Source organism: Mirounga leonina, unplaced genomic scaffold, assembly GCF_011800145.1.
Source record: "Mirounga leonina isolate KUSES-001 unplaced genomic scaffold, KU_Mleo_1.0 Mir_151, whole genome shotgun sequence".
NCBI lineage: Eukaryota > Metazoa > Chordata > Mammalia > Carnivora > Phocidae > Mirounga > Mirounga leonina.
The window spans coordinates 59,536,329-59,550,896 of NW_023270377.1; the positions used below are offsets into that span (position 1 = coordinate 59,536,329).

At 36.4% G+C, this 14,568-nt stretch overlaps 1 protein-coding gene across 2 annotated transcripts in view; it reads right to left on the minus strand.

Annotated features, from left to right (window-relative positions):
* The window catches only part of DCAF17 (DDB1 and CUL4 associated factor 17), a 49,459-nt gene that overhangs the window by 8,307 nt on the left and 26,584 nt on the right, over nt 1-14,568 (minus strand). The window contains exons 10-14 of one of the 2 annotated variants that reach the window (XM_035007789.1): nt 12,197-12,306; nt 9,179-9,269; nt 8,391-8,474; nt 6,220-6,375; nt 5,343-5,435 (exon numbers count right to left, since the gene is read on the minus strand). In XM_035007789.1, coding sequence (XP_034863680.1) covers nt 5,343-5,435; nt 6,220-6,375; nt 8,391-8,474; nt 9,179-9,269; nt 12,197-12,306 — 534 coding nt within the window. Of the gene's footprint in view, nt 1-4,233; nt 5,436-6,219; nt 6,376-8,390; nt 8,475-9,178; nt 9,270-12,196; nt 12,307-14,568 lie in introns of those variants that run through there. The other variant, XM_035007788.1, reaches the window with a different exon arrangement.

Genomic DNA, 14,568 nt, shown 5'->3' on the forward strand with positions numbered 1-14,568 from the left:
TATGTTTACGAAAAGTGTATACAAGACATTCAGAGCACTTTATTCATAATAGCAAAAAAAGAAAAAGAAAAAGGAAGAAAAGAAAAGGAAAAAGCAGAAATAGCTCAGGCGTCCATCAACAGGAAAATGGAAAAAAACAAACTGACACATTCATACAAAAGACTACTCAGCAATAAAAAGGAATAAATCACTGGTACATGCGACATGAATTAACCTCAAAAACGTGCTGACTGAAGGAAGCATTATGCTTTGTAATGATTTCATTCATATAACGTTTTAGAATGGGCAGATTTAATTTGTGAGGCAAAATAATCAGAACAGTAGATAACACTTGATAGGTGGGGTGGGGATTGACTGGGAAGGAACATGAGGAAACTTTCTGGAATGATTGTTGTGTTCTAAATTTCGAAAAGTGTTTGGGTTACACAGATGAATGCATTTGCAAAAATTTAGCAAGTTTACATTTAACATTTGTGCATTTCATTGCATGTTTAAGTGTACATCAAAAATTTTAAAAACTAAACATTAAACTCTATTTACTTATATGCATGTTGAAGTATTAGGGGGAAGTATACTGATGTCTGCATCATAAAAGTAACATGGAGAGATGAGTAATAAAACACATATGAGTAAAATTTAGAATCCATGAAGTTGGTAATTGGGTATCTACTATAAAATTCCATCAACTTTGCTGTATGTTTGAAAATTTTCATAATAAAATGGAGAAAAGCCCTCAGTTGGTCTTGTCTTTTTTTTTTTTAAAGATTTTTATTATTATTATTTATTTATTTGACAGAGAAGGAGAGAGAGAGCACACAAGCAGAGGCAGAGGGAGAGGGAGAAGCAGGCTTCCCGCTGAGCAGGGAGCCCGATGTGGGGCTCAATCCCAGGACCCTGGGATCACGACCTGAGCCGAAGGCAGACGCTTAACAACTGAGCCACCCAGGCACCCTGGTCTTGTCTTTCTAATATACATCCTATGCCTCTAGTAAATTATTCCTTCTGTAAGATAGAGGTAGGTTCTATAGCAACAGAGGGACCAGAAATTAGCCCCAGAATTTTCCCTGAAATTCTAAAGTTAGATGACATACGTAAACCAGTAAGAAAGGTAAGAAACTATAAAAATTATTGAAAAGGAAGCCAAGTTATCTTAAGAGTAATAATTAATACTGGTGTTTATTATCACCCACAAACAGGCTGAGAGTACCATATTTTGCATCTTTAAAAAAAATTACTTTTAACCACTGAATAGAAGAATCGTCTTTTATATCAGGTTATATATGTGAATAGGCCAATTGTATCTCATTCAACTTTGTCCAAAATTTGGATATCCAATCGTCATTTAAAAAACACTTATTAAGCATTTTCCTATACCCAGTATTATCATTATCAGTATGCTATATATGAGATAAAATAACATAATTTGCTTTTTGAGAGCTTTGGAGGAAATCTGGCATAAGAATGTGTCAAACAAATCTGGATGTTTCCTATCTCTGCACTTATTAGTTGTAGGACCTTGAGCAAATTAATTTCTATAAGCCTCACTTTCCTCATTTACAAAACGTGGAAGGATAATGGTAGTTCATACTTCATATGATTATTCTGAACGCTGAGTGAGCCAACTCATTTTACATGTATCACAGTGATTGGTAGATAGAAAGCACTCAATGAATGTAAGTTATCATTTTTTTAAAAAGTACATATAAGAAACAAAACATTCAATTGGTAGAAGAATGTGGAGAACCTTAATTTGTTTAAATAGAACATCATCTCCTCACTAGGTAGTTCAAAACCCTCAAAGTTTGAGAAATGTTTTAGAAAGTCAAAGAATGATAACCTTGCTGCATTGATACTGTGACAATACAAAATTACAAGTAGTGAAATGCAGAAATACACTTCTTATCAGCATATTATCTAGACCTGCTGAAAGAAGCTATACTTCTTCACTCAGTTTTGCATTAAACACTCAGAAATGTTACCCATAATGTTTTGTGCCTATCACTAGTGCTTAAGTAGGTGGGCACACAGTTAAAGACTCTAAAGTAGTCAGGCAGACAGTGGGGGTTAAGGTGGGGCCAGGAGGATATTAACTGCTACTCGCCCCCCCACCCCAAGAGAATGGCAGTGTCATGCCTGGCAGGTGGCAGAATGAACAGCTGCAAAGCCCCTGTGGGAAGCTGGCAAGCCCATACTCGTTCGAGAAGCATTCTGTACTGTCTCCTGCCATGTATGTTATCCATAAATTCCCCACATTCTTTACTATCTTCTACCTTTTGGCATCTGTTTATCAACCATCCTGTTAATCACGTAGCCCACATTCCCACATAATGTTACAATTGGCTGAAACTATGTAGGAGCAGCATGTACTTTTAGTTGGGGCATAACCCTTCTGTTTGTTACCCTGCCCACAACTCCCTATGGTCTTTCACACTAAGGTACATTTCCTGCCTGGCTCATTCGCAGTGGATCCTGGTCTAGTTTGATTTTGACAGTGTGAAACATTAGAAGTTTCTCAGTGGTCAGTTCATACCTAGACTAGTAGTCTATCCACCCACTCACACCTGCCCCCAGCCTAAAAAGCAGCTAAGGATGTCAGCTAGTTCTCAGATGCCTTTCTGAGTAGATGAGTTCTATCATTTCATCAAAAGAAGATAATGACTTAAAGAAGAAGGGGAAACTCAATAAACTTCTTTTTTTAAAAAACCAGATAGGACTGGGGTGCCTAGGTGGCTCAGTCGGTTAAGCGGCTGCCTTCAGCTCAGGTCACGATCCTGGGGTCCATGGATCAAGTCCCATGTCAGGCTCCCTGCTCAGCGGGGAGTCTGCTTCTCCCTCTCCCTCTGCCTCTCCCCTGCTGCTCATGCTCTCTCTCTCTCTCAAATAAATAAATAAAATCTTTAAAAAAAATTAAAAATAAATAAAAATAAAAAACCAGATATGACTGAAATCTTAGGACATCCTTTTCTGAAACATTCTTGGAGAGCAGGCTTTCTGCTTTTATATAACACTGCCTCTGCTTTGAAACCCATACAACACTGGTTTCTTTCTTTTCTCTGGTGTTTTTAATCTATTACCTCTTACCAGACTTGTTTTTCAAGATGTAAATTCACTGGGTATGACTGTTTAGATACAGTTAGTGTCTAATTGGGAGTTTGGGGCAATATCCAGCACATCATAACTATTCAACTGCTGTAACCAGAATCATGTCTCTAAAATGCTCTGAAAGCTTCAAATATTATATTAAATAGTACTATTAAAGATGCATAAAATAAGAATGGATTTTTCAATTAGATATAAAAATATTAGAATTTAATACATGAAGATAGTTTTATTCTCTTGCTCATGAGATAATAATCACTTCTGCTTTCCCAAATGGTTATTACACTTAGGATCAGATTCAGAAAGATTTATCTTTAGCCCACATATAAATATTTTCCCTTATTCTAAAACGTTAGCAATCTTCTTTTCTATTGCGCAAGAGACAGTTTTAGGGTTGCTCCCTTTATTTCTTTTAAATTTATGGACTCTGCTACTAGTTTCTTGATGTCTGGAATAGGTTAACACCTTTTCTCCTCAGCTTCTGTTGATCATAAGCTTGAAATTTATCTGCAAACTTCAAGGGCAGAAAAGAGCAGAATTCACATCTTTTTTTTTTTTTTAAGATTTTATTTATTTATTTGACAGAGAGATAGAGAGACAGCACAAGTACGCAGAGTGGCAGGCAGAGGGAGAGAGAGAAGCAGGCTTCCCGCTGAGCAGGGAGCCCAGTGCGGGGCTCGATCCCAGGACCCTGGGATCATGACCTGAGCCAAAGGCAGCCGCTTAGCCGACTGAGCCACCCAGGCGCCCCCACATCATTCTTAATATGGGATCAAGCCAAAACTGAAGGAAAAACTGAAAGATTTTAAATTTTTTTTTTTTTAAGTAGGCTCCATGCCCAGCATGGGGCTTGAATTCACGACCCTGAGATCAAGACCTGAGCTGAGATCAAGAATTGGATGCTTAACCAACTGAGCCACCCAAGTGCCCCCCAAAACCGAATGATTTTAATGTAAATTACCCAAGCTAGGATCCCATATTTTAAACTTAAGTTTGAATCAGCAATGATTTTTATTGCTGTCTCCTCCCCTTCTATTTTTACTATTCTTTTGAGGCTGAATCAGAGAAATGTGCTGAACATGTGGATTGCAGCAACTGGATTTCTCGAACAGGAAGCAAAAAGAAACAATTTTCTCCCTTAGGTTGCTTTTATTTAACAATCTGAAGACTGATTATCTGAGTTCAAGGATTATATTTAGATTGGTCCTAACAAAGAAGAAAAAAATACTCCTTTCACAACTAAGATAGAGCAAAAAGCCTTTTCTAGCTAATCAGTCAATTCCCAAGCCAGTAGGAATTGAGGCTTTATCTACTCTTCTACAAGGAGCAGAACTGGTGGGATCCAGGATACCTTTATCTTATTGCATAGGTATGAAAATATTGCCTAGGCAGAATTGGAAAACTCACCAAATAAATAGAATGGTGAAATGAATGCAACATTCTTAGATGCATTTAGAGCTGAACAGGCTACATATCAGAAAAAAATTTCACTTAAAGTTTGCTTGGAATCTTTTACATTAGTCTATGATAGAAACATAAATAATCAGTGGGAACACCAAGCCAAGAGAATAAAACCATGGAAGAAAAGATAATCTGGGAACTAGAGCCAATTCCTAATGCTATATATAAATACAAAACATATATATACATATATGTGATTGAAAAAAATGTGATGACACATTTATGGCTCAAAAATATTCGTTCACATTACAGGTCTCTTTTCTCACCCTTAGGCAAACTTGGGTATAGAGGATAGAGGATTTGTTTCTGTATCTTCTCCGTCTTTCTTTTTGTCTCTCCTGCCTAGTCTTACCTATCAAAATTCCACACCATCCTTTAAGAACCATGTTAAATACTTCTCCATCAATAACCCTCTCCCAACAATTGAAAATAACTTGTCTTTTGTGCTCCCCAACACTTTATATTTGCATCAGCACCAAGCTAAAAGCTCTAAAATGTTAGACTTCTTGGGATGTCATTCTAAAAAATCCGTAAAATGAAGTCCTTACCATCCCTTGTATGGCAAGAATTTAAAAAAGAAGTCACAGCCATCTGAAGTCAACACAAGAGCTTTTTCTAGAAAATACTGGAGAACTTTCTATGCAGATAACAAAAAGGAGGACTGAACATAGCTGCGGGGGTATGTGGCTAAAAATCTTAGACGTTACATCTCAAAATTTAAAATTATCTCACTCTTTTTCACAACTTCTGTTTGTTGTTTCTTCTTCAGCAGGGTCACATACCATCTGGTAAACATAGCAGCTGAAGACCCTGCTTGGTTTCTGTTCTATGTGTAGTACCAAGTCTCTGTCAAAGTAGACTTCATGGCTGTAGGTCTGTAATGAAAACACAGTCAAATGAAATCTCCTCTTCACACAACCATATTCACAATTATGTCACTAAAATGTCATAGCACCTATGCTAGGGATCTTCAAATACGTACTTGGAAGCAAAACAGTTGCTAGAAATCGTTTATTTTCATTACTTATGAATATGCAGGATACTTAGAAGAAAAGCATTACACAAAACGTCGAAAATGAGAAGAGCCCTGGTCATAGGAGTCTGAAACACCCAGATTCTATTGCCTATACTGCTCTTTCACTATGTGACAGTGGTCAAGTTGCTGAACCTCTCGGGTACTCCACTGATAAAACAAAAGGGTTGCATAAAATAACAGCGACTCTTCCTTATAGTTTTTATGTTCTATAATAACCAAAAAAGTAGACAAATATTTCTGAGAGTGCCTGGAAACCCTAATGCTTAGATATCATCTCTATTAAATAACTGGGGGGATTCAATACCATATACTTCTATTTTTAAAAATGTTACCAAACTTATAAAATGTGAGAAAACCAAAGAGTATGGTAAGGAGATAGACAGCATGTCTCAGAATAAAACATAAGACTTCATCCTTAAGGCCTCTAGAAAGGAGGCATCCTCGAGTTCCTAGGGAAGGAAGGCTTAAGAAGGACTCATTTTGTCCTGTAGGAGGATGTCCTCTTTGATGTGGTCACCGGTATAGGTGACCCTGGACTGACTTGAACACAGTAACATCTGTTCCAATAAATATCACCTACAAAGAAAATTCTTACAACTTTGTATTCCATGGACTCTACTCACCACATCCCATGACTCCACTAGTGGAATGCTTTTAAGTAAAGTTCCATATTCATTACAGTGGAAATCCAGGTGAGCTTTTCCTTCAGCATCTATTTGGGTAACAGCTACCACGGAAAGCAAATCCAGCTCATCTTCATAGTCCACAATTTTAAAAGTCTCAGGGAATAGATGGGTAAGACAGAGGAAAAGAGAGGCAAAATCCGGTTATCCAGTTAGGATTATTTCTATTTGTAGTTTAACTATTCTATTACTTATTTTTAAAATGTAAAGAGAGGAATGAATGGATGAGAGCATAGGTAGAAATGGGTCTCTACTTTCATGCCTAGTAAAGTCCCAAGATTCTGAAGACTGCAACAGTATCCTACTGATTCTGACAGACCAAGTCTATGCAGATCTCAGCCAAAATATTACTGAAATTCTGTTATGACAGCAAACTAGAACTTCTCCAAATTCAAAAGAGGTACTCAACTGTTGCTTCTGACATGTGTGTTCACTGGTTTCCAGATAGGACTAAATATATGAAGTTCAGTTCTGAAACCCAAAAACTACCCACTTCCTTACCTCAGAAAAACACAAGTCATTTCAAGAACTGACAGCCTATCACATACTATTTATGACTCTATTGGCCATCTTTTTTTTTTAATGCTTTTTGGTTTCCTAAAGAAAGCAAAAATGGCTGCTTATACTTGAGGGAGAATATTAATTAGGAACTGAAATCCAACCCACAGAACAGGACTGGGATGAGAGATGTTAGCTGGAAATGATTAATGATGGTAGAGTCTTAAGAGAGAAAAATCTAACCCCAAACTCTGTTTAAGGAAGTAAACCTGTGACTCCAACAGCCTCACAGGAGAAGCAGATCCATGCCAGCCATCCAGGGATGGACCATAGGAAGGGACATTTTGGCAGGCACAAGTTTCTCTGAACCACCACATACTAATCCTTCACTCACATTTGGTCAAACTGCTTTTTCATCTATTTATATTTTCTGCCTTTACTACCCATGACATAAAAATTTATAGAGATTTATTACACATGGTTTCTTTTTATTTACTTTTTTGCCTTAATACTACCTTGGTCAAAATTCAAAGAGTAGACTTCTTGCCTGGGTGTAGTGATTTTATAGCCTTTAGTCACAACCCTTTCAGCTTCTCTTTTATAGGCTAAAAGTTTTTATTCTCTAATCTCTTGATGTAGAGTATCTCTCTCTTTGTTACCACCTTCTCCTTGTTAATTATTTTTGCTACCTTTCAGTAATTTTAGTATGTCTTTCTCGAATATAGTTTTATACACAGGGAGCTTTCTGCTTTGTTCTCAATAGATTTCTATGGTTCAAAAAAATATACATGTATTTATTTTATATACCTTTATTTTACATATTTTATATGTTATATATTTCATAAAATATATATATGTACATATATACATAATACATTACGTAATATACAAATGTACATATATAATTTCTTTTTTGAGAGTAGCCATATACTGGGTCACCTCCAATCTTTTTAAAAGATTTTCAAAAACTATCCTTAGAAGGCTACTCTAATGTTTCTACCTAGAAATAGTCATGCAATCAAACAGTTTTCTGGTCCAGACAGATTTAGAATTCATGCAATGGTTATATATTTGAAGCATGATCACTGTCCGTTGATTTCATAAGAACTTTCAATGCCTCTTTAAAAGAAAAGGATAAAAATGTATTAGCTCAGTGACTGGCAATGTCAAGTTCAGGCCAGAGGCTGAACTAATTTATCACACCCTCACACCCTTCTTCCCTGGCCCACGATCATTACCAAACATATCCATGTCTTGTAAGTAAAAAATAAAGCAAAAGCCATAAAGTCATCAGGATATAATTAAAGTATTTTCTATTAAGAAATTTCCCTAGAAATGTGCACATTAACAAAACAAAACCATAAGCTAGCAGTGTTTTCAAATTATTTCAGTCCTAAGAACATTTCTGCAAATAAAATCTTACAAATAATTCCAGTATGAGAGGAGAGGATGATGGGGATGCACTGACTGAAATACCATGCACAATCCTACCAATGAAGAACGCATGGAACTGCTCACCCCCAACCTATATCCCAGAGTCTGGGAAGCAGAATTTAAAAACCACAGGGCTAGTACACACTAGTTTGATTTGTTATCTCAGGCTAAAGTAATACCTCTTGTTCTGGGTCATCATCCAGAAGGTTAAAATTTTTTTTCACCACCCGTCCAGAAGCTGTAACAACGGGTAAGTTTTCATTCTATCATATGGAGAGAAATAAAAAGATATGATGAGTCCTTTTATGTGCAATAGCAAAACTACTAAATTTTGTTAAACAACCAACCTTATCCAACATCCACAATTCTTTCCTCTACTGAGAAAATTCTGAATCAGATTTCTCATCCTCTAATTAGTAAAAATACTTACTATAATAAATTACGGATAAAATGCCATTATAGGCAAACAATAAATACAAAGGTTACAGATTTGCTACTTCACTCGCCCTTCTGATTTTTGCTTTAGTATAAGTACAGCAATGCTACAGTGGATCAGCTTTTGGAAATTTCTCTCTGCATAATTTTCTTCATGTTCTTAATTTGTACACTAAAGAAAAAGAACTATTTGGAGTTACAGCATGGTATGTGATTTTTAAAGATTCATATCTACCCCAATCTAAGTTTGCATAATTAATTAAACCCAAAGGTCGAAAATTCATCAATAAAAACTGAAAGAGAAACCCAGAAAAGAAACAGAAATTAGCAAAAGATAAGCTCAATATAATCAACTCTTTTCAAATCTCAATTGTGCATGGGGCTAAGACCAGCTACCTACATAGACAAAAAAATCCAGACTTTTATTGTGCTGCTCTTTTCAGCCACACTAAAAGACAAACACATTTGTATACTATATTCTCAAATAGAAAGACAGTGATATACAAAGAATTTTAAAGTACTCCTGGCTTACATTGTTCTTCTCCCTGTTGGCCAAAATGACAAAATCTTCAGAGATCTGATGCTGGGCACTATTATTTTCTACTTCATTTAGCTTTAAAACTCTGAAAAGAGAAAAAAGATCCTAAGACCTCAACACATCATCAAAGTGCCAAAGTTGAACTACTGAAATGAAACTCAACAAATGAAAATTACAGGAACAACACTAAGTTAGTTCTCCTCTCCTCCTGTGGAGTCTGAAATATTAATGTCTGATCACTTTAGCATCCATAAACTTCAAATTCAGAGATTTTTGTTAAACAGAAAAACCTGTGACAACAGGTACTCCTGAAGTAGGTAATGAAGCAGCTTCCTCAGGCCTAAGCCATCTTCCAAACTGGCTTAATGAAAGTTACTCTAAAGAACCTCATCTTTGTCATCCTGCAATAGGTCTTTAACGTTTCAGCTTTAATGGTGGCATTATAGTAGATATTGGCATTTTTTACTTCTGAAGATAGAACGAGATATCAATGAACAACACTCAGAATTAACTATAAGGCAGACTGGATTAGGAACTAAACCTAAACTAAGAGTTTTCATAAAAGAGTAATATTTAAAAACTGCAATTTACTTAATACTTTTATCGTAGGATTATATTTAAAGATTTGGGGTTTCTGAGTGCAAATGGCCTAACGGATCAAACTTACTAAGCAAGAGAAAAGAAAATAATTTGCTCACCGCCCACACAAATCTGTTTACAACATTAACAAGCTTCAAAAGCACAATGTTCTCAAAGCTTAAAGTCTCAGACGCAGGCAAAGAGAATAGCAGGGAGAAGCAGCTACTGTGGCCAGAGAGAGCCAGAAGCCTTAGAGTTTGCCAGAGGCAAAGAAATCAGATTATATTTTAAATTACTCAATTTGTTATCTTAAATTAAAAAGTGCCAATATTTAAAAGTGCCTATCTTCTAGAACCTGGCAAAAGGGCACACACTCTTTGTAGACCTTATTTTCTTAAGCTCAAACTACTATTAAAAGGTGGGTAATGGGGCACCTGGGTGGTTCAGTCAGTTAAGCATCCGACACTTGATTTCAGCTCAAGTCATGATCTCAGGGTTGTGAGATCAAGCCCTGCATCAGGCTCCACACTGGGAGTGGACCCTGCTTAAGATTCTCACTCTCCGTTTGCCCATTCCTTCCTCTCTCTCTTAAAAAAAGAGAGAGAGAGAGAAAGAAAGAAAGAAAAGGTGGGTAGGCAACAAACATTAAAACCAAGGGTTGCTAAAGCTGAACTACAGTTTTTAAGACTTCTTATAAAAGTTCATAATCTTATTTAAGTCCCTTTATCTTCTTTATAAACAATCCAGAAAGGTAAACTAATTAACATGAAGCATAAGAAATACAGAAGGCAGACAATGTCTTTCTTATTCAAGAAATTTACTGAGCACCTACTCTGTGCTAGGCACTATGCTCAGTGCTGGGGTTATAGTCAGCAAAACAGACTCTTTCCCTGTCATTACTGAGTTGATGACTCCAAAGCTAGATATTTAAACAGATAATCAAACAAATAATTAATTAAAATTGCTGTGTTAGAGGAGGATAACAGTGCATGCAGTGAAAATATGATGGGGGAGCTAATCTAACGAGGGGTATCAGGCAAGGACTAGGTGCAAAGGAGATATTTAAGCTGGCGACGAAATATGAATAGAAGTTAGGCAAGAGAACAGGGAGGGGAAACACACTCCAAACAGAGGAAACAGGTCCCTGGCTGTCTGATAAGACAGCATTACTGAAATAAACTAAGTGGGAGGAGAGTCTTTCAGACCATGCTAAGTGAATGATGGTCTTTATCTCAGGAATAAGAAGCCATAAAAAGGTTAAAGCAGAATCCACTTGGTTAGGATTTTGTGTTTGTTAATGGTTCTAAAAATCACTCTCACTGCTGAGAAGAAAACAGACTTAAAGAGTATAAAAACGGATTCCTGGGAGTCCTGTAAGTAGACTATTACTAGAGTCCAGGGTAGTGATGACAATGGTCTGACTCACAGGATATATGGGGGGGTGTGTATGTGTGAGAGAGAAAATGCACATGAGTATATGTATATGTACTGAAGAAAGACAAAAAGGTAACAAAGTGTTCAGAATAATTCCAGATTTCTAGCATGAGAGGTTTGGGCCAGGATATAAATTTTGGAGTTTTGGTGTATACATGATCTATGAAGCCGAGGGAATAAAAAGAATCAATAAATAGAATCATGCAGAAAGGGAATGAAGAGTGAGAAGAAAATAGGGTCTAAATCCTGAGGACATCCAATAACTAAAGTCTGAGTAGAAGAGAAAGAACGTGAAAGGATACTAAGAAAGACACATCAAAGAGGGAGGAAAATATTCAGAACTGTGGTGTCAGGGAAGCCAAATGAAGAGTGTTTCAAGGAAGGAAAGGTCAACTGGATAGAAGATGTGGGTAAACAAAGCAAAACAAGGTTTACTTCAGGGGTGCCTGGGTGGCTCAGTTGGTTAAGCAACTGCCTTCGGCTCAGGTCATGATCCCGGAGTCCCTGGATCGAGTCCCGCATCGGGCTCGCTGCTCGGCAGGGAGTCTGCTTCTCCCTCTGACCCTCCCCCGCTCATGTGCTCTCTCTCATTCTCTCTCTCTCAAATAAATAAATAAAATCTTAAAAATATATATATTAAAAAAAAAACAAACAACAAGGTTTACTTCAAACAACTCCTGTTCTAAAGCTGTCTTTTAGAACAAAGACAAATCATTTCTCTCCTTAATCCTGAAGAATTAAAACATGATGAGGGCAAGCCAATCTGAATCTTTTACCCATATATCATCCATCAAAGAATTTATTTAAATATAACACCTACAAAGAGTAATGATGAGGCTGAAAGAATAAAGTTTTCTAGATGCCAGTCTCTGAGGAAGCAACCTGTAAAGCTAATTATTTCTATAATTGAGTCAACAGTTAGCTGGCAAAAAATAAACATGCCAATAAATGCTTCCAAAAGCTACTTTTCACTTTAAAGTAATTAATAAAAATACTCACTTGACCTGATTTGGGCCGACATGTATTATTCTACCAGAAGCATCAGGATGAAAATAGATCCAGTCAGATTCTAGAGAACAACATTCCATTTCTTGGATCCCATTTTTTGCCTGAAGTTGGGTAAAAATATTGAAAATAAAGATTAAGGGAAAATAAAGTAAGTTTTCAAATCTAACCTCAGTCACAGATCAGTAAATCAAAGGTACAGGGCAGAGAAAATATCAACAGTTGAACTGGGATATGTCTAAGAATTGAATCAGGACACTCACACTTGAGAAATCCAGAACATTTACCCTGTACCACACAATTTACCTCACAAATAATAACTTAACAGTTATCATATCTCAAGCATCTAATTTGTATCAGGTACTGTAGTAGATGTTTTAGAGTCATTTCATTTAACAACACTCAAAGCATATATTATATCTCCACTTTGATGAGGAAACTGATATATAAAAAGGATGAATCATTTGCTCAATCTTTTACACAGCTGCTCTGAATCTGAGGTTCAAGGACTTGTTCCACAACGTAACTCTGTACAATCATGCACACACGGTTCCCTATGACTTCTTCCTCCCTTGCCTATCCCCAATAAACTGTCAAAAGGAGTGGTTAGCACAAAGATAAACATGCAACCCAACCCCAAATCTCAGAAACAGGTCATATAAATCTCCTTGGATAAGTCCAATATAAACCTCTAATAATGAAGAAATGGTCTAATACTGCTTAGCCTTTTAGGCAAGTAGATATTTATTTCATGGTAGGACATTTAGACATTAAAATAAAGAAAAGAAAAAGATACCTCCATGATATAGGACTACATACATACATTAATGTTTTGCCTTATACATAGGAGCACTAAGAACTAATATTAGCATGGATACATTGATTTCATTTAATTTCTTTATTTCCCCAATGTAAAGTGAAGTGATACCACCTTTCCTATTAGATACTTATAAAACTTTTTAAATTATTGACTTATTAATTTCATTAGCATATACTGACAGGACACTATGTTTTAAGTATCACATTAGGTGTTTGTACCTCACATGAACTAAACATAACTCTTGCCATCAAAAAGCTCATAATCAAAAAGGGAGCCAGAAACATAAACAGAAATAAGACAGTATAGAAAAAAAAAAGAAACAAAAAGTGTAGAAAACAAAGTAATCAAGCCATGCACAGGATATTAACAAGCATCCAATCCAGGTGAGCAGAATATTAGAAGAAAAAACAGAGCTTAGGGCGCCTGGGTGGCTCAGATGGTTAAGCGTCTGCCTTCGGCTCAGGTCATGATCCCAGGGTCCTGGGATGGAGTCCCGCATCGGGCTCTCTGCTCCTTGGGAGCCTGCTTCTCCCTCTGCCTCTCTCTCTGTCTCTCATGAATAAATAAATAAAATCTTTAAAAAAAAAAAAAAAAGAAAGAAAAAACAGAGCTTAAACTAAGCCTTAAAGGACGAGCACAAAACGGCGAAAAAGAAGAGATGGCAAAACACAAAACACAGAATGTTAATCCTATATAGCATGTATATGTGTACACATGAATAAAAATTTTAATTTTGGCTCCTACAAAAGAAATACAATGACTAGGGAAGTAGGTGGGGGCTATGTCACAAGTGCTTTGTTTGCCATGCTTTTAAAAAAATGGAATTTGGGCGCCTGGGTGGCTCAGACGGTTAAGCGTCTGCCTTCGGCTCAGGTCATGATCCCAGGGTCCTGGGATCGAGTCCCACATCGGGCTCCCTGCTCCTTGGGAGCCTGCTTCTCCCTCTGCTTCTCTCTCTCTCTGTCTCTCATGAATAAATAAATATATAAAAAAAAACTTTAAAAAATGGAATTTAACACATTTTCTGTATTAGTGAATGTTTTAATTTTTCAGGAATTTTTATAAGTATTCTAATAATTTCTAATAGGAATGGTGGTATTATTATATTGTACATATAAGGAAATCAATTTAATTAAACACCTTGGTTGCAACCACTGAAATTAATGTGTCCAATATGGCATTAGCTCTGGATGCCCCTTTGTTTAAGATAAAACAGGTACATACTTATACACATCTTTCTTTAGACAATTCCTTTTATTATAATTACTACTAACATGCGAAAGAAATACTATCTCTTTTTGTGTTAAATATAAGGCAGCATTATTACCAGCTTCTGTAGTTTTTGTTATGTGCTTGAATGCTAGATTTTAAAGCTCAGTTTAATAGAAAGCTTTGAAACATTTTCTGAATTCTTCAGTTTGGCTGCGTTTTTGTGTTATCTACTATAGTTATGTGTTTTTGGGTTATCTACTCTTCTGACTGACAGGTGGAGAAGTAATGGGCATAAGCATCCTGAAGTTAATGTCACTACAGCAAAACTGTCTGG